General features: G+C 42.4%; 3 protein-coding genes across 3 annotated transcripts; 2 read left to right on the top strand and 1 right to left on the bottom strand.

Moving 5' to 3' along the window:
• The first annotated feature begins 312 nt into the window (after positions 1-312).
• Positions 313-2,481, top strand: LOC142956751 (neuromedin-U receptor 1-like). The gene is made up of 3 exons (XM_076098486.1): positions 313-991; positions 1,817-2,044; positions 2,171-2,481. Exons 1-3 carry the CDS (start codon positions 313-315, stop codon positions 2,479-2,481), a joined length of 1,218 nt encoding a protein of 405 aa, XP_075954601.1.
• A 7,894-nt stretch (positions 2,482-10,375) lies between these two features.
• On the bottom strand, positions 10,376-15,302 carry cpdp (CPD photolyase). The gene is made up of 10 exons (XM_076097870.1): positions 15,152-15,302; positions 14,581-14,951; positions 14,337-14,485; positions 13,331-13,513; positions 12,903-13,061; positions 12,188-12,386; positions 11,461-11,613; positions 11,217-11,338; positions 10,963-11,122; positions 10,376-10,866 (listed from the first exon to the last, which is right to left on the bottom strand). The coding sequence occupies exons 1-10, from the start codon at positions 15,172-15,174 to the stop codon at positions 10,718-10,720; spliced, it is 1,668 nt and encodes a 555-aa protein (XP_075953985.1). The 5' UTR covers positions 15,175-15,302; the 3' UTR covers positions 10,376-10,717.
• A 133-nt stretch (positions 15,303-15,435) lies between these two features.
• On the top strand, positions 15,436-19,194 carry LOC142955900 (UAP56-interacting factor-like). Its single transcript, XM_076097141.1, has 9 exons — positions 15,436-15,602; positions 15,791-15,916; positions 16,018-16,184; positions 17,288-17,436; positions 17,696-17,768; positions 17,920-17,975; positions 18,166-18,240; positions 18,401-18,527; positions 18,674-19,194. The coding sequence occupies exons 1-9, from the start codon at positions 15,530-15,532 to the stop codon at positions 18,773-18,775; spliced, it is 948 nt and encodes a 315-aa protein (XP_075953256.1). The 5' UTR covers positions 15,436-15,529; the 3' UTR covers positions 18,776-19,194.
• The last annotated feature ends 323 nt before the right edge of the window (positions 19,195-19,517 follow it).

The following is a 19,517-nucleotide window of genomic DNA, read 5'->3' as shown; positions in this document are numbered from 1 at the left end:
CCCGGTGATCATTTATTCAATTTATTCATTGACAGTTTTTGTCTGAATGTTGCTTCCACTTATGAACAGTGTCTCTGTTTCTCTGCTTGCTGCTGTAGACGAGGGCTAAGGTACAGCTGCTCGGTAACAACATTATGTGAATTGGTCGGTTAAACTTAGGATATCACTTATAGGTATCTTCCAGTAATTTAGAGTTGCACTTCCATTAGGTTAAGTGGCACAAGACACAGATTCTTAAAAGTTTGTAACTTCCCCTTTTCTCCTCTTTGTATTAGGTTTAGAATCCAAAGAACCTTCCTGCCAGTCGTCAACATGCCAGAGTTTAACTGCTCCTCCGCTGCTCTTGGTGCCGGAGTTTTCAATGACGTGGGCTGCCCCGAGGCTGCTTTGGTGTGCGGGATGAATATCTCCTGGTTGTTGACTCAAGCTACTGCACAAGATCTGGATGACATGTGCTTGAGCGAGAAGGACTACCTGGCCATGTACCTGGGGCCTCCGAGGTCCCCTGTGTTCATTCCCGTCTGTGTCACCTACCTGACCATCTTCATGGTGGGTGTGTTGGGCAATTCTCTGACCTGCACGGTCATTTTGCGCCACAGGGTGATGCAGACACCCACCAACTACTACCTGCTGAGCCTGTCGGCGTCTGACCTGCTGGTGCTGCTGCTGGGCATGCCATTAGAGCTCTACGAGATGTGGCAGAACTACCCCTTCCTGCTCGGGGAGTGGGGTTGCTACTTCAAAACCTTCCTGTTTGAGACCGTCTGCTTCGCCTCCATCCTCAATGTCACCGCGCTCAGCGTGGAGCGCTACGTGGCGGTGTTGCACCCCCTCAAAGTCAAACACATGACCACACGTGCTCATGTCAAGAGGGTCATCTTCATGCTGTGGGTGCTGTCCATGCTGTGTGCTGTGCCAAACACCAGTCTGCACGGGATTATGACGCTGCCTCCAAAGTTTGGACGACAGTTTCCCCGATCTACTATCTGCCGTTTGTATATATTTATTATTTACGATTTTAGTTTTTAAGAGTCTACAGCAATGTTAGCAGCTTTGTGAGGCTAAAAGCTACATGGGCTTGCTAAAATGCTCACAGTGACAATGTTTGCTGTGTTAACCATCTTAGTTTAGCCTGTAAGCATGCTAACATTTTCTAATTGCACTAAACACAAACTACAGCGGAGGCTGAATGGGAAAATAGCTTTGCAAGTAATTGTTCATTAGAAAAAAGGAGCCTATTGGACAAAAGTTGGGCTGATGATAGTAGATGAAAAAAGTCAGAGGACCTTTAAAGTCATTATTAATATCCCGAGGGGGAGATGAATATCTGCACAAGATGTCAAATCAGTCTTTTCCATAGTTGTTGTGATATTTCACTGAAAACCGCAAAAGTCAGGAGATCAGGTCACTAAGGAACATTATTTGGGACCCATTGATGTTCGTAGCACATTTTATGTTAAAAGGGCACACATCAAATACATGTTGAGATATTTCACTGGTAAAGTGAGTTATTCAACCTGCTGGTCATTAGGATTCATCCTCTGGGCACCATGAATATCTCTATCTGAACTTCATGATAGTATTCAAGATAATTTCTTTTTTAAAAACAGAAATATCAGCGATGGCGCAACAGGAAAAATCATGGTCTCACCAAAGCCAGCAGGATTAACCTCTGACGGATATTGCCATCCCTAGAGCCATGCTGCTAGCGTAAGCTTAAGTGGGATAAGATGTTGTCCAGTAGTATATGAAGCTATGATGCCCGTGGTACACCTGGGATCATGATCTGATCTATTTTATTCATCTCCATCCTTAGATGTGATTAAACCCACCTGGATCTACAACCTGATTATCCTGATTTCTACGTTGACCTTCTTCCTGCTCCCCATGCTGATAATAAGCATTCTCTACCTGCTCATTGGCTTGGGGCTGAGAAGGGAGAGGATGACGACAGTAGTGGACACCAGCTTTGGACCGGAAACTCTCTCCAGGTCCCACAAGCAGAAACTGAGGAAACGCAATCTGCAAGTCACCAAAATGCTGTGTGAGTGTTCTTTCAGTCATGTTAAGGAGCAGAAAACTAGATTGAAATTGACTGTGTGTGTGTGTGTGTGTGTGTGTGTATCTGTCCAGTTGACTTTCACCTAAACTGTCCTTTTGGCCTGTCCAGGTGTGCTGGTGGTTGTGTTCGGCCTTTGCTGGGCTCCCTTCCATGCGGACCGCTTGATGTGGAGCTACATCGACCCCTCGTCCGAGCACCACCTCCAGGTCTTCGAGCACGTCCACATCGTCTCCGGAGTCTGCTTCTACCTGAGCTCTGCCATAAACCCCATCCTCTACAACCTCATGTCCACAAAGTTCAGAGAAATGTTCAGTCACGTTACTTGTTATGCTAAAGGCTGGCCAGCGCGCTCCAGCTTAAAGATGAGCCGTCGCAGCACCTTAAGCGAGAAAATTCCCAATAGTACGGAATCTACTTAGTCTGGACCAAAGGTCCAAGAACATTATACACCGATGGATGACAAATTAAAGGAAAAATGACAGGAGAAATGCATGTAATACAGGGAATAAGGGGGGTTTAATGAGCCTGCAAATGGTGTGAATTGTATGTTATGGCCTACACAGTTGCCAGATCTCATTTGAAGTAGCTACCACAGTCATCATCACCCCAATTGAGGGAATTCCTTTTGGAAGAATGTAGTTAATCCCTCCTCCATCGGTATATTTCCCTTCCACGGCAGCTGCATTCTCCCGATGTCACAGTATCAGTCGAGAATCGCTGGCAGCTACGGGCATGGATGTTTTCTCTCTTCTCCTGACTACGTTCGGTGATTGACAGATGGTATTTTGACTGTGAGAAACTATCTGGCTGATCAAGTTATCTGTACATATATTATCTTCATATGGGAAAGGTCCCTAAATGGAAGGATATAACTCTTTAAGTGGAAGGCGATGGCACACGAAGGGGAACAGATGCTACCCCAAATCGATTGAACCATGTGACAAAAGCCAAAGTGGCAAGACTTAAGAGACGCACTCAAGAAAAAATAAGCATCGTTGCTGCACAGTCTGCTACTGGATCTGGAAGTCCTCCAGATTGCAGAAATATCCACAGTAACTCAAATCCCATTCATAGAGAGAACCAATAAGACTGAGTGAAGTGAAAAATGATGACGTGGAGCTACATTGACCTTTCTGACGTCAATGTTTTAGATGAACAATGAAATTATCATTTAAATGATACAGCAGCATTTGTATGCATGAGAAATACATCCCATCGACTGTCTCAAAGGTAAATCCTTTCTGTCAGTGTGTTTGTGTACGGTGGCACAGCGGTTAACGCCGACGCCTCGCAGCAAGATTGTTCTGGGTTTGAATTCTGTCTGCGTGGAGTTTGCATGCCCTCCCTGAATGTGTATAGCTAATGGGTGCAGGATCGTGAATGTATTTGTTGCGGGTGACTGTTGATGAGCGTAACATTTCCAAGAGGACCTGTTAACACGCTTTCACAGCAAAGAATCAATGCACAATGGCTTCTGTTTAAAAGGAAGAACATTTGTCTCGGAATGAGTCGGGGGTGAAAATGAAAGTCAATTAAGTGAAGCAGGGAAATAAACACGGGGCAATGTTTGTTTATCGAATTTATAACAAGTGGCAAAGCTGATAAGTCAGGTGCTTTACAAGTATTTCCATGCATATTTCTTTGACCACTCTTTTTTGCACTTACCTAAAATGTATAATATTACTAATTCTACTTTTTGTTCTTCTTCAGGCTGTGAGATTTTTGAATTCATCTACCACACTCCACAGTTTTGTGTGTTTGTGTGTGTGTGTGTGTGTGTGTGTGTGTGTGTGTGTGTGTGTGTGTGTGTGTGAGTGTGTGTGTGTATTTTCTCATGTAGCAGATGGGACATTAAACTGCATTTTGTTGTGGAGAACAAAAAATGAACCTTGAAATGTTGTTTAAAGCTTAATTAACGAAATTATCACTTTAGAAATATTGCCAGGTTGAAAAGGCCACCGGCATTTATTGCTCTCCAAAGTGTTATTGTTGTTTCATGTGTTGAATTAATTGCTTTAACATTTAGCAAATTGTATTGAAAACAGTACCTGTATGGACATGTGAATCATCAACTCTTTTATCAATGTGCAGTACCTAATGCAGTGTGCTCTACTATTTAATGAAAGCATGCAGGTTTTTCTCAGCGTGTATACCCTTGAAATATGACCTGCTTTTGAACATCAGTGCTGCTGGTAAGATGTGCTTACAAGTGTGTGTTTATAATGACTCTTGTTTTCATGTTCACACTCCTATAGAGCAACCAGCTCCAGGACTTCTGTGTAAACATCATGGTCAAAGTGCTGCCCAACAAGACAACCTATTTATAAGTACAACGTCTGCCAAGGGCCACGAGAACCTTTCCACTCGTCTGTCTTATCTCAACTCTAGGTGACACACAGTACACGGGAAGAAAACAACTTCTACAAATGAAGATGATAATTACGGGGTAGAGAGGAAAGATGATGTCACTGGATTCATAATATGTAAAAAAAAAAAAATGAAATGATGATTGACACAGAACACAAAGATGAGCTAACAGATGGATAATGACTAATCACGTTGTAATGACGAAGTGTTATCAGTGTGCCACACCAACGCTAATGATCAGCAATCTGCCCACAACCTTCATCGCCATAACAGAATACACTGTTTACCCAACGGCTGCGCAAACAGACCCATTTAAGAGGCCACATCACAAGTATCGTCTAATGGTATTCATTCAAGCGCGCGGCGGTTATTATTATCACCCGTGGCGCTTTGATATGACAACATGAAGCAGACAGTACAATTTAACTTTGAAGAATTCTGCGAGCAGAGCGTGGGCACTGTGAAATTAAAGCATATATCAACCCAAAATGAGAAATATGATGTGTTTCATTTTGACTTTCACTTACAGATTGACATGTTGAAGACCATAAAATTGGAAAGAATGAAAAAAAGTTAATGTGGTGCTCAGTAGTTGTAGAGGAGATGCATTGCAAAGTTTTTGACTTCACCTCACTGGTTTTCCTCTGTTAAATCTCAACCAACATGGAAATGTGTAATTTATATGCATCACCCTGACGTGTGTTGACTCAGAACACAATGAAAGTAGAGAGTTACAAATTTAATTTAGATTCTTAATACACACAGTTAATGAAACAGTAAACATACAGACCACCTCTATTAAAGGGACAGTTCACTCCAATATCAAAAATACATAATTTCCCCCTTAGTGCTGTTTATTATTCTAGATTGTTTTGGTTTTTGGAGATATCGGCGGTATAAGTCTGCCTTTTCTAGAATATCATGGAACTATATGGCACTCGGCTTGTGGTGCTGAAAGCGCCAAAAAAATACATTTGAAGAACTCAGCAGCAGTTTTTTCCCCCAAAAAGCATTACAAGGTTACAAGGTTACAAGGTGACAAAGTTACAAGGGGTTTTATTTGTCATTGTGTGACATGGTTGCACAATTTAGATTGTAGTCCCAATTTGCTACATAGGAAAAAATGATATTCTATACGGGGGGGGGGGGGGGGGGGGGGGGGTGGAGGATGAATTAAGGAGTCTCACAGCCAGAGGAAATAAGCTGTTTTTGAAGTCTGGTGGTTCGGCAGCTGATATTTCCGTATCTCTTTCCAGTCGGCAGCAGGGCGAACAGCAGGCACCTCTTCTCACCAATATAATATCACTGATGCTCAGTAGATGGGTGCCAATGATGTTCTGGGCGGTTTTAATCACCTGCTGTAGAGCCCTCCTGTCCTCTGCCGTACTCATCCCATGCCATGAGGGTGTGTTGAAGGCTGAGCTGAAACGGAACGATGGTGGCTGTCTTGAAGCAGGTGGGAACACTCTCCTGCGATATGTTGAAAATATCAGTGATGCCATCAGTTAGCTGGTTGGCTCGTTCTTACACGACCAGGGATGTTATTCGGCCCAGCAGCTTTACTCATATTTAGTCTCATCAGGGTTTTCCTCACATCCGCTGTGGATACTGACAGTGGCCGGTCCTCTGGAGGCGGGGCAGACATGACATCTCAAAATAATCCACAGACTTTGTTGTGAGAATGGAGAGAAGAAAAGGCAGTCATGTCATTCTAGATTTATAAATAACATTACAGGTAAGATACAGTATGTATAAATATGACTGTATGAATATGTCATTTTGATTTTGGGGTGAACTGTCCCTTTAAAACAGCAGATGTTAGGTGGTGGAAGCCTAAGAGCTACAGCACCCTTACAATTTACTTATGACACCATAATGATAATTTGAGAAAATTCCAAGAACAAGAAGTAATGTAGAATCACAAAAGCATTTCAGAGAGAAGAAGGATGTAGCGACGGAGGACATGATGTGCAGAGAAAGGTGATGTGAGGTGTTTCATGATGAGATGAGTTTCAGTGAGGATTGGGATCTGACACTAATAGTCTGACTGGAACTTGGAAGGTCATTCTAACGAGAATAGTGATCGATAAAAAAGACAGAGAAGAAGTGAGTCTGACATGTCCTTCACCCGTGTTAAGCAGAAACCAGAGCGCGGGGGGGGGGGGGGGGGCTCAGTGGTGACTTTATCAGCAGCCACAATCACCCCTATTTTCAGCTTGTTCCGCTTCCCCCAAGTGACTCAAAAACTTTTATTCTTAAACTATATTTAAACTATATTTAATTTAGAAAATCTGGTGTTTGTGTCCTTCCAGCAATGACATAAAATATATACGCTAGTTAAGCTTTATTTATCAAAGAAATGTCATTGGGATCAAGATGTATTTTGCAAGAGAGACCTGAGAACAAAAATTCTAAATATAAGCTAGTAATGATTTTAAGCGTCTCACTAGAATGAGCGCCTCTAACTTCAGGTCTTGTTGCTCACTTCATTCCAGTAATAAGGTGCATTGTACTGGAAACTAGTCTTCCCCAGTTCAGGGTTGGTATGAAGAACTTGTAAAGGCGACCTATAGTGTGATCTGGTATCATGGACACGTGTGTGCTTCTTCAACCTTTTCATGTAACTTACAACGGTATGTTGTAAGTTACATGAAAACTTACATGTAAGTTACAGGAAAATTGTTTAGCACTGCTGCCTGACTGCTTTGTGTGTGTGTGTGTGTGTGTGTGTGTGTGTGTGTGTGTGTGTGTGTGTGTGTGTGTGTGTGTGTGTGTCATCTCGCAGTCCAAAGACATGTAAGTTAGGTTAATTAACTCAGCATAGGGTGTTCCATGTTCTCGTGCATAGTGCATGCCATCTCCTCTGCGTCCGGTGATCCTGAACAGAATGGCTGATGGAGAATGAATGGATGGACAATTATGGGAAGAAAAAGCCTGAATGCTAACGCATAACCACAGATTCTGGGGCAAAAGAGATGCTGTGCGGAATGGATTTTCTCATAAAGAACCCTGACCAGTGAATGATGTTGTAAAGAACACCATTTTTTTCTGCCTCCTTCCTGTACATTGCTTGTACAGACCAGTACACAACAGCCACAACATTAGTCAGCTGGCTACCTGGTGCAATGAGCTCTCATACTTACAGAAAATAATACCTACAAGACTACAGTGAACGTCAGTGTAAGCAATAAGTAATTTGGAGACTGTAAATATTGGGAGATAAAACGGAAAAGGAATATCAACAGCACATTGATTAAACTCTGCCAGCGCTTCACTGTTTTCATTTTCTCCTTGTTAAACCAATCTTAGTGGGTGAGATTAACTTTCCACTGAAGACATACGCAAGCTATTTCACAAAAAGACCTCAGGGCACAGGAGTTCTGATGTGATTGCATTCTACTTCTGTTACCTACAAGTGTGATTGTGCTGAAATGACTCGTACACCCGCAAAGTCAAGGGGGACAAATCCCCCAGGAGAGCGGGAGAAAGTCACGACTCACATAATCCAATATCTCATTGTTTAAATATATATATCCACGCTAGCGGCATGGTCCCAGGGACGACAATGTCCCACTTTGGTCAAGACTTATATATTTCAACAGCTATTAGGTAATTTGCTATCAAATTTTGTACAGACAGTCATGGTCCCCAGAAGATGAATCCTTTGTTGATCCCTTGACTTTTCCTCTTGCGTGTTGTATTTGGCAACTTTTTAGTGAACCCTTTACTTCACTATTAGCGCAATTGTCGGTTGTAACATTTTAAATGATGTCCAATACTTACGTTTATGACTAAATACCTGCAAAAATAAAGACACCAATCAGCCTCAGCTTTGTGCTAATAAGCTAATTATAACATGATAAAATGCTAAACTGATTTGGTGAACATGGTAAAAAAAAAGCATTACCTGTAATAATCTGTTTGTTAGCACAAATGTCTTTGTGAGTGTGCTACTGAAGTGATATGATGCAAAATAAAGACACAACTTAGAACAAGCGTTCAAGTGAGAAGAAGCTCCAGGCTGAACAGGCCACATGATTGGTAAAATTACACAGCTGGGATAATAGCAGCTCATCAGGAGAGACGAGTTAAATGAAGAAAAGATAATTGTTTACTATTAACAGATAATATGTGATGATTAAGTCTTGACAGAGACTTTGGCGCTTGGACTCTACAGGTATATATTTGTAATCGAGAGGCATCTGCCCTGAGCAGCAGCAAGTTGAATCCCCCCCGTGGAGTCCAGACACTGGTGGTGGTGGTGGTGGCTGATGAGGCTGATAGAATGATGAGTTGATGAAGCCGATGGATCTGCGAAGATTTGGCGGAGATGGGGAGGTGGAGGGGCGCGTAACAGCAGCGTGAACGTGCTGAAGGTAGAGAGTCATATATAAAAAGAGACAGCAGCAAGATGATAGCCTAACGGTGTCGTTGTGCTATTGAATAAAGTAGACCAGCTGATCTAAACAGCTGTTATCATGACTGACCTCGAACAATGACAGCAAGGAAATAATGCGTGAGGAGTGAATGGCAGATGTATGAGAAGTAAACTACAAGCATACAAGACTATAGTCTTCATTACTGAACTAACGCTAGAGCTTCATGTGCGTAGTGTAATTTGGGGAAACCTTGAGATTTGGCTGCACATTTTTCAGAAGACCAATATGAGCTGCAATAACCATGCCAGCAGCTTGAACCTCAGTGTTCAAAGAGTGGCGAGTGTATTCTTACAAAGCTATGACTTCAATAGTTTTCTGTCACTCTGCTTTGATATATTTAATAAAGCAGCACAGCCAGTGGTCGCCCAACAAAAGAGCTTGAAGATCCTCTTTGAGTCAATGCTGATGTTCTGATGTAATGTTCTCTGTTAAAGTGAAATATTGGTATTCCAGCGGGCTTATTGTTTCAGCGCTGGATTAAACAATCTTTAAAATAAATACATTGCACATCTGTTTACAGTTGTGGCAAAAGAACATCTAATACGGACGTCCTTGTCAGCTCAAATGTCCACAGTGTTCTCTATTATAAGCAAGAATTTATTGTTGGACATTTCTATTGTTATTCATTGTTATTGATAGACTGCTAAAACATGATTTGTATTCAATATACTGCTTTATGGGTTTACGCAACACACATAATACCACTTTTTATAAGAACTGATAGTCTTTCTACAACAGCATGTGAAAGTAAATACTGAGTTTGATAGAAACTTGGAACAGTTTAACTGCTGATGGCCTTAATAAACCTGTAAATTACGGTCTAACATCCCTTTGTGATGTTCTCATTCCCTGTAACCATACCAACTAGTTTCAGCTAATTAGCAAGAAAGCACAACCGTGTGAGACGTAAATATCTTTCCCTTGAAATGAACTAACGCAACAAAAGGGCTGATATCATAGAGACGGCTACACATTATAATTTGTGAAACTGTGTTACGTGCATAGTTACCTGAAGGGGCTTCTTTTTATCCACTACATGGGGGACAGTTGTGGGCAGAAGTGTTTTTTTTCTGGGCTTAATTACATCTGTGCTCAGTAAACACGTTTCTACAACACAACTGTGATGTAAGCCGGCGCCTGCAAATACGAACATGTAACACTGTACATAGCTTTCTTTTTTGTTTCCCATTGTGGATTGAGGAACACGAGTTTCTCTAATCAAATTTTTGTTGTTGCTTTCCTTAGTTGACAGCTCGTCTGTGTGTAGATGTGATTAAATTATTTTGAATGCCACTGAACTATTTCAATAGCTGGTAGATAACAATATTCAAAGTGTGGCTAAGCTATGCTTAATTATGAATTAAATGTTAATATAATCAGTTCAAAGTGATTTTGGTTGGATGCATTCTTTTGAGTGGAGAATAACCAAACAAGTCTGGTAAGAAGGCAAAATATGCTGCATTTACAGCTGGAGAACTGTTAATGAATAAAGACACTGTGACATAAGTGAACAGGAAAGGGTTTGGTATGAAAACATGGACAGACTCCAACCCTCAGAGATCCTCGAAAAGAACAGTCGTGGAATCAGTTGTTGCAATACGAACATCAAACAAGGCATCTTTTGTGTAAAAAACTACTTAAATTAAAACAGTAATATAAAAGTAACATAAAACAAAGTAAAGATGTCGCTCTTTCAGCTTAATAAGTAAGCACCACAGATCATGTTAAACAGTTAGCTCCGTCAGCACAGTTGCTGTTGTTTGTACTGTGCAAACGCTCGCTGAGGTTAAGATGTAAGAGATTTAGGCCATCAGCATTGTATTCTAATCCTTCCAAACATTTTTATGCTTCAAAGCTTTTTGGGACAGTATTTTCTCTCAAATCCGGCGACGTCAAACTTCCGCAGGCAGCCTTTGTAGTTCATGTAGCGGATCTTTCCGAAAACGTCTCTCTCTCCCCAACCCCGGTCATGGATGCCACAAATAGACCACATGCAACCTGCAGGAGGGACACACAGTGGGGAGGGCATGAATGTGTGAGACAAGTATATTCAGTGAATCGGCGTCAAACTGAGAATTTATTCTATGTCCTCACCGACAAAGCCATTGGGGTCCTGGCCATCCAGCTCGTAGCGATCGTTCAGGTATAGAGCGATTGAAAGGGCCTCCTCTGGTGAGGACGTCCACTCCAGAATCTTTTTGGCCCAGTACATCCTCAAGAAACCATGCATCTTCCCCTCAGTGACCATCTGGTACTAATGGAGAAAATGTGACATAAACAACAGTAAGAAACTACGCTTTTACAATAACACGGACTGGTGAGCAATGCTCATGTGAATGAGAAGGTACCTGAGCACCGTTCCAGAGTTTGTCGTGCGTCTTTGATTTCTCCAGCTGCTCACGCGTGTAGACATACGGCCTCTTGTCTTTGGCATGATCTTTCAAGGTCTTCTGAGCCCACTCATACGCACCTGAGCAACACAAACACACACACACACACACACATACATAACACATTTAAAACAAAAAATATAACTGACAACTTCAGGAGCTGAATCATTTACGAGCTATCAATTTAGAAATTTGAACTGACCCTCCACGCTGTCATATTTCTTGTTGTAGAAGCAGAAGTTGTCCGTCAGCTCTCTGCGCACAACCAGCTCCTCGATGAAGGAGGCGACAGAATGACCTGCAGACTTCCCACTGCGCTGAACCTGCATCGCCACCCGCTGGGCTGACAGGTGGCCTGATGAGGAGTATGAAGAAGAGATGGGTGATTAAAAGAGGCAGACACAGCGGGACAGAATGAAAGGCAATGGTATGAGTACATTTTAAAGCTAAACTACATTGTGATCTGGTGTCAGGGTCATTCACTGTGAACTTAAATAGCAAGCCGGTGTAAATGAAAACACAAGTACGCCTTCTGGGAGTCAGTGATAACCAACCTTTTCATAAAACTTGCAGTGATGAGTTTGATAGCTGTCTTGAGCAATTAATCAAAGAGAACAATTGGACGTGTTTTCTGTTTAAAACAAATAAATAAAAAGTGGAAGAAGCTCTATTCTGGTATAAGAATCTAGTTTAAATAGTTGCAGTATGTAAGTGCTTATAATGCTGTACTGTATCCATTGTACATCCATTATGAGTCAGACCGGAGTATGATCATGAAAGCTGATGTGAAATGTGTAGATTTTGTCTTTTTGGGAGTTTAGAGCAAGCTTTAAATTAAAAACAGAGGTCTGAGGGGCACCAATATTGATCCTTGTGGAACACCCTTCAAAATAATTCACACCCACAATATTTCTCATGGTACTACTGACCAAAGCGGATCCAGGGGGACAGCTGGCTGAGGGCAGCAGCGTTTGGGTCGTTGCGTTTGGTGTCAAACAGTTTGAGGCGTACATCAATGAAGGACTCCAACATGGCCAACCCTCCCTTGGTGCCTGGCTGTGCCCACTCCGTCTCTCCTATTGCTCGGTCAACCTGCAGGGAGGCCAGGGTTTTGTCCCAGTCCACTGGCTGTAAGGTGAAGGTGGGAGAAAACAATCAGCAGCGGTCACAGCTGACAGCGAGGAGCTCAAATACACACTCTGGTTTTGTAGAACTGCAAACTTCAAAAGAGGCGCAGTTGTGATCCTTTCACCTCGTTTATGCTACAGGAGGCTCGGAAGTGAATTGCATATCAATCACAGCACTGCGGTAAAAGCACACAGAGCTGGGAAGTCAATTTAAACTGTGAATGCTTATATTCACTCATCAATAAATTATGTGCAGAGGAGAAGAGAGGCTTGAAATTAAATGCTTTATTGCAGCAATCCGACTTCAAAACTCCCCATCAATGAGCTCACCGACAGCAACCATTGATTTTTGAAAAACACTTCCAAAGCAATGAATACTTTTATGGAAAGACAAATTATTATCCCGTTGTCTTAACCGATCCAAAAGTCCAGAATGTGACAGAAAAACATAAATAGCATATTAACTTTTATTCAGAACAATTTGAATAATGCCCGTCACCGTTACTGCAGCACTTACTTTGGCCGTTCTTGTAGCAGTGTGGGAGTGTTTCTCTACCAGAGGGAACTCTGTGAGGAACTCCGGCAACAGCTTTGTGATTTTCCCTCTGATCGTCCTGGCAGCATACTCCAGCTTAGGGGATGCCACCCAGCAGGGGACAATATTGTGGGCATCAACCTGTAAAAAGGGGAAATTTGGTTCTTTCGCTCATTTAACAGATAATGAAGAAACACCGACAGCACTCATGGGCACAAATAAAGTCAATACACATCAAATGATTTTAAATATGTATTTAATTGTGAACAAACGTGACAAGGACAAGAAATAAAGCAAGGAAATAATCAGAGAAAGACAGGAGACAAATCAAACAACAATATCTATCGTCAGCATAAAATCCAGAATGCAGAGCATCACATCAACACTCTCTCCCTCTCTTGAGGGTTTACCTGTATGAGGGGAATGTCCTTTGGAAGAGTCTTTTTAACATCCTCCAACCACTGCAGTGGGTCTCTGAGGGGGGAAAAGTCTGTCACCACGGCCCCCAGGCCGCGGTCACAAACTAAGCCAGGGAGGGTGTCCCCCGCTGAACCGTGCAGCAAGTGGAACTGGATGTCCAAGGCTTTGCATTCCTGTTTAGTTTCGGGCAAAACAACGAAGTTTAATAGACCTGGTTGTGGGTAAAAGTGCCAAATAATTGGGTCTCATGTGCGGAATATATTTGACTTGTGTTCCTTTTGAATGCCCCCTAAACCATCACCCGTACCCATACTGTCTGTAACTGCAGCTAAACTGTCACTTTTCCATTGATTGATTGATTTTATAACTCACTTCACTATAGCTGCAAATATTGATTATTTTCCATTATTGATGATTCTATAAAACATATTTTACCTAACCCATTACTGTCCAAAATGCCTATCACAATTAATGACAGCTATGTCTCCAAATTGATGGTTTTGGCCGACCATATGATTTAATAAAAAAACAAAAAAAAAACAGGAAATTGTTAGATTTGAGAAGCATGAACAAGATTGTTCGGCATTTTTACTTTACTTTCCACTTTAACAATGAACACAGCATACAAGTTGTAGGTGTTTAATTGGCTGTCAATAAAATAGCATAGATCTAACAAATAAAATAATAAAAATGACAAATGTCCATATCAAATGACCAGATTGTGTTTCTGGAAGTTGCCAGATTCTAATCATCATAAAACCCCATGTCTTCACTTTATAATTGAATTAACTTTAAAAAAAAAGAAAGCAAGGAATTTTTGTAGAGCCTGCAAGTGGTTGGTGGTATTGCTTAATCTGGTTGATGTACTAACAGAACAAATGCATTATATTGTATGATTTTTCTGTCAAGCAAGTGAATATAAACAGAGTGACTAATGCACTGATGGAATTTATGGCTGTAGTCAGTGCATTAAAAAACAAAACATGAAGTCAATACCTTTGCAACTTCTTCCAGACCTTTCAGCATGAAGCTGTAATGTCTCAGAGTGGACAGTTCTGATTTTGGGACAACCAGGCAGACACAGACGTGCAGAGGAAGGTTTTTCTTCAAAGCAAGCTGCTGGGCATGGACCAGCGCCCAATTGTCTACAACATGGAGGGAAGCACACACACAAAAAATGTTATATAAGCCAGTAAAAGTCTGTTGTTGCATTACTGTTTTGCTGTTTTAAAGTGTTCACCTTGCACTCTGTGGTCTCTTAACATCCAGTACAGGACACCCTTGGAGTCCTGTTTTATCTGGGTTGTGTCAGATATAAGGCGGAGGCGCTTTTTGTTGAATTTCACCTCCTTGTTCTCTGTCCTGTGCTGCTTCACAAGGTCCTCCAGCCAGCCTCCAGCTCTCTTGCTCTTCTCCTCCTTCATGGGAGCCAACTTCTGCTGCTTGGCACTGGGCTGTTTCGCAGCAGCGGATGTGGACTTGCGTTTTTTGCCTGACATGATGATCTGACTGGTGAGTGACTTGATCAGAGGGGACAGTACCGACGTAGGTCTCTGATCACTGTGGACAACAAGCCTCAAGAATCTCCTTGGTTCAGACGAGAAAGGTGTGCTGCAGGTAAACCACAGTAACAACACGGTGTTAAGACTGGAGATAACACGCGTCCATTAGCAAAACATAACAGACAACCAGAAATAAAACGAAAACAAGCTCATGTTGAATAAATCAAGAAACACTATACACATATTAAATAACAGATGACGACGGCTAGAGAAGCGTATCACTCAAACGGTGCGACGAAGATAACGTACCTCCTCCAAACGCAGAGCAACATGCAATGAATACAATGTGAAGTATGTCTGGAAGGGCTATTGCAAATATAGCTAACCGAAGGCTAGCAGTCAACTTGTGAGAAACACGTTAGCGAGCGTCGTGTTTCTCTTTACACAACCAGTTACATGAGGTTTTGTAACACACTGTTTTTGTTGTATCTTACTACATTTCCCACAATGCAGATGGAATGTCTCTACAGCGCCTGCGCGGCGCCGTTTACGTACGGGGTGGGAGTTGTGTGTGTGTGTGTGTGTGTGTGTGTGTGTGTGTCTGTTGTAGCGTAACGTTAGCCTTAAAAGGGACGAACAGTTAGCACGGCTGCCAACCAGTCTTGTATGTTTGTCGCGGTTTAAAGTATGAACAACGGGGATGTTACAGCAGCCCGGAGGAGACGACCAGTGGTTCCCGACAAAGTCGACATGTCATTAGGTACGGTCCTCGGTAGCGAACAGAAAACGTTACTAGAGTAACGTTACTACAGTTAGCTGACGTTAACGGTAGCTACTGACGAGTGGGAGGCACGTCCATGTCGGGAGGTTTGTCAGTCGGTAGCTAAGCTAAATATATCTCATGTGAGCACTTTGCTTATCTTTGCTTGTGTGATTTAAATGTAACAGATGACATCATTCGACTGAACAAAAAGGAGCAACAGATACAAAGGAGACAGGCCCCAGTGAACCGTCGACCAGTCAAGAAGAACCAAGGAAAGGGAGCATCGAGAACTGTTGGACCCGTCCAGAGAGGTGTGTGTGTGTGTGTGTGCGCGCGCTTAACGCTTTCTGTGGTCAAATTCTGTCAAAACAACTCTGTACATGTGTAATGCCGCTGATATTATCTTTACCAGGAGGTGGCGTGCCCCGAGGAGGAGCTCCTAAATTAAGAAACAGAAGAGTCCCCCCCCCACCTGGGCGACGACGGGGTCAAGGGGTCATCACAGGCCTCGCGGCCAGGAGGCCCGCGGCTCTGCTCAAACGAGTCGGCACGATCAACAGAGCAGCAGGAGTCAGCCAGGTAATGGAGGACGGACTGTAGTGCACACCAAACATATGGGGACATGTTGCTCCTGGTAGACTCGGGTGTTTGTCTGAAACTTGCGTGGTGATTGGTGCAACAGTAAAACACAGTGGAGTAGTATGACAATTTAAAATATGGTAAACAAAAAAAGAGAAGGTTAAAACAGGTATATTATTAAGTGTCACGTGTGTATTAAAAGAGAAAATAAGTGTAGTGGTATCGATGTTTAGCCCTTGTGAGGTTGGCATACAGCCTTTTCCCTGCTGTAATGACGGGTATAAAACATATCGCATCTTTAATTTATAAAAAAGGAACGTTAAACACACCGAAGCTCAGAGAAGCTAACAGAAGGAAGAGGCAACAGACATCACCATTTTGTATCCAGAAACGGCAAACTCACTGCCCCTCCTATACATCCTGTTGTCTTCATCAGACGACCTTAGAAACTTTTCCATCTTGTGTCCCATCATCCCATAATTATCTATTAAAGGCTAGTAGGGCTCAGAATCTCAGCAGATGCCCACCACGGCATCCTTGATTGTTTTTCTCTTATTTTCTGTTAAACTTGTGCAAGTTATTGTTAAAAGTATGTTTTACATACTTATTAGTCAGTTATGTCATCCCATTTGGAGATTCATTACTTTTTCTATATTTTTCCAAGTGCATACACATATTCACGTTTGATCTCTTGCACACTGAAGTTCTACAGACGTATGCAGAAGCTGATTGTGTTGAGGTACTGTTACTCACTGAGCTTACCTGTCCTTTATAAGAGTTTAACGATGAAGTGACTTTCAGGTCGAGCTGCATCACACTTGATTTCAGGCAGTAGCCTAATTCATAGATTCAGCATAGTGTCATTTTTCTTAAATCCGGTTTTATTTCTGACGAAAAGATATTAAAAGAATTTGTGGAAAAGGAGATTTCAGATTTTAACTAATCCTCTGCCTTACAATTCTGATTGGCTTCTGACGCCTATGTTCCACAGTGCCGTGAACAAACGTGTCGGCTCTTGCTGTCTATTTTTAGAAGCGGTGCAGCTTTTCAAACGTTTTTGTCTTTGGTTATATATCTGTACTTCACCGCACCTCCATTTTCAGAAAACAAGACAGAAAACAAAGCCATTCATTCAACGCACCGAAGCCCCGTACAGGAAGCAAGAGGTACCGAGGCGGCCGTACAGGCAGCCGGATCCCCCGAGAGGACAGAATGCAACACCGGTCAGGAGACCATTTCATCTGCGACGGCGGTGAGAACACCTTTTATCAAAAACTTTTGCACAGTCATACGGTGCACTTGTGCTACGGTGTAGTTCTCTCTGAAAACGATGTCATCACACACAACACTGTTTAAAGAGGTGTAATCTAGAAAGTAGTTTCATTTCAAATGGGTGTAGAGGAATGAAGACTCATCAACATGTTACTTTATGTGGTTAACTGTATACGGCACACACAGTACACTAAATACTCAGCTGTTTTTCAATACTGTGTTTTTTCCTCCTCCTGCAGACCACTGCCGCCTGTCCAGCAGACTCGGAGGGAAGCACGCCAGGCAACATTTCTTTTTCACAGAGGACTCAAGGTACATTATGGGTTACTACGTGTGACATCAAGAGTTGCTAAATGTAATGCATTTACTGTTTATCTGGGCATTTTAAGAGCTAAATCTATCTCCAGATTAATGTAAGTATACCACTTTGTTTATTATTCTTGTCCATGGCTCCGTATCACAGGTCCAGGCCCAGGTGCAGAAGACAAATCCTCACAGTTCTCCAGTCAGAACTCGACAGTAAGTATCTTTAGAGGTCACAGTCTAATTTTGCTCTATTTTTTAAAAACGCTTAATTGCCTTTTATTATTCAGTGACATGTGGGAAGAAGAGGAAATCGCACTAATTATCATTTGGAGTGGAAAGGAGACTATTTTTTGCAATTTCATAGTCCGTGTGATGCTAAACAACTTTCCTGTTTATCCACCAGGTGGTGCACATCGACAGCCAGCAGTGGAATCTTGACCGTTTCAATTGACAACCCCACAGCCATGACTCAGCCCGAGTAAAGACCACAATCTTTTCTTTAAGAACATTTGTTTATTCATATTTAATAATGCCTATATAGTTGTGCATTGTATTACACACGCAAGGAAATTTGTAAATATGCATGTCGCACTAAACACCACCAGACACAAGTGACCGACTGTGTGACTCGTCCGTAGGCCTCCCTCTGCTTGGACCCTGCACCCCCCAGCAGCCATCCCTGCTCCGGTGAAGATGGAAGTAGTGGAGAAGAAAATACCAAAAGGAGTGCCTCTGCAGTTTGACATCAACAGTGTTGGGAAACCGGTGAGAGCATGCTACTTATATTTCTGTACGCTTTAATAGACGGGCAGGGGACCATTTCTTTTCTTGAGTGTTGGCTCCCCACATCGTCTCAATAAGATTGCTCAATAGTGTTTTAACGACTCTCTGGTGTCCTTCTCTTTCTACAGCAAACATCAATCACCCTGAATGAGAGATTCCGCATCCTAAAAGATCAGCGCACCACCACAGCACAGGGCGGCAAAGGCAGCCGATTTGTCACCGTTGGTTAGCCGGCGATAAAGACCGACGAGTATTCCTCAGAAGGCTGTTAGTCCGGCTCAGACCCACCCGGTGAACCCCACCTCTCTGATGGGTGGGGCGACCCTCTGACAACAGTGGGACACAAGTACAACGTGCACAACTGTGAGAAGTGTGTCAATGGAAGACTTTTTGTGAGTCCCCATTCATTTTCCATGTTATTGTACTCTGCTGTCTGTGTCGTGGAGGTCCTATACTGGGAAGGAGGGAGCTTCTTTTTGTTTTTAATGCCCCTTTGGACTTGGAACTGTTGACGCATCATGAAGACTGCTTGGGAGTATTTCTTTTCAGAGAGAACTGCTATGCATCGGTTAGGGTGGCACGTATGTTCTAAAACTTCTTTAGAATTGTTTTGTAATGTTTCTTCAATAAATGAGTTTCTCTTAAAAGATTCGGTGAACTCTAAAGCTTCAGTTTTTAGCACACCGACACCGAAACGCTGCTTCTCCCGTAGTACAACAGTGCCCTCTGGCTGTCAAACATGAACCGACCACCTGCCTCTTTGAGAAGCACTTAAAAGTATCCAGAAAGTTCACCAACACATCTCTGCATCTGTACCTGGTGTAGGTTGTTGACTTTGACAGGATACAGAAAGAGGATCCAATGCTTTTATTCAGGGCAAGTCCAGCTTCCAGGTAGTTTACCAGTGAATGGTTAAATGATTCAAATGCTCCTAAAATATATTGTATTAATAGAACTTCGTATCAAATGAAA

This window comes from Anarhichas minor, unplaced genomic scaffold, assembly GCF_050575085.1.
Source record: "Anarhichas minor isolate MPS153535 unplaced genomic scaffold, ASM5057508v1 ptg000024l, whole genome shotgun sequence".
NCBI lineage: Eukaryota > Metazoa > Chordata > Actinopteri > Perciformes > Anarhichadidae > Anarhichas > Anarhichas minor.
The sequence above is the reverse complement of the archived record's forward strand: the minus strand, read 5'-3'. Positions and strand labels throughout refer to the sequence as shown.

Coding starts and splice junctions, on each gene's coding strand:
- LOC142955900 (XM_076097141.1), top strand. CDS start 15,530: ATGAACAACGGGGATGTTACAGCAGCCCGGAGGAGACGACCAGTGGTT. Junction 17,976..18,165: donor TCTCCAGTCAGAACTCGACA/GTAAGTATCTTT, acceptor TTTATCCACCAG/GTGGTGCACATCGACAGCCA. Junction 18,241..18,400: donor ACAGCCATGACTCAGCCCGA/GTAAAGACCACA, acceptor ACTCGTCCGTAG/GCCTCCCTCTGCTTGGACCC.
- cpdp (XM_076097870.1), bottom strand. CDS start 15,174: ATGTTGCTCTGCGTTTGGAGGAG. Junction 13,062..13,330: donor AGGACATTCCCCTCATACAG/GTAAACCCTCAA, acceptor CCCTTTTTACAG/GTTGATGCCCACAATATTGT. Junction 10,867..10,962: donor GGACCCCAATGGCTTTGTCG/GTGAGGACATAG, acceptor TCCCTCCTGCAG/GTTGCATGTGGTCTATTTGT.
- LOC142956751 (XM_076098486.1), top strand. CDS start 313: ATGCCAGAGTTTAACTGCTCCTCCGCTGCTCTTGGTGCCGGAGTTTTC. Junction 992..1,816: donor TCCCCGATCTACTATCTGCC/GTTTGTATATAT, acceptor CTCCATCCTTAG/ATGTGATTAAACCCACCTGG. Junction 2,045..2,170: donor GCAAGTCACCAAAATGCTGT/GTGAGTGTTCTT, acceptor TGGCCTGTCCAG/GTGTGCTGGTGGTTGTGTTC.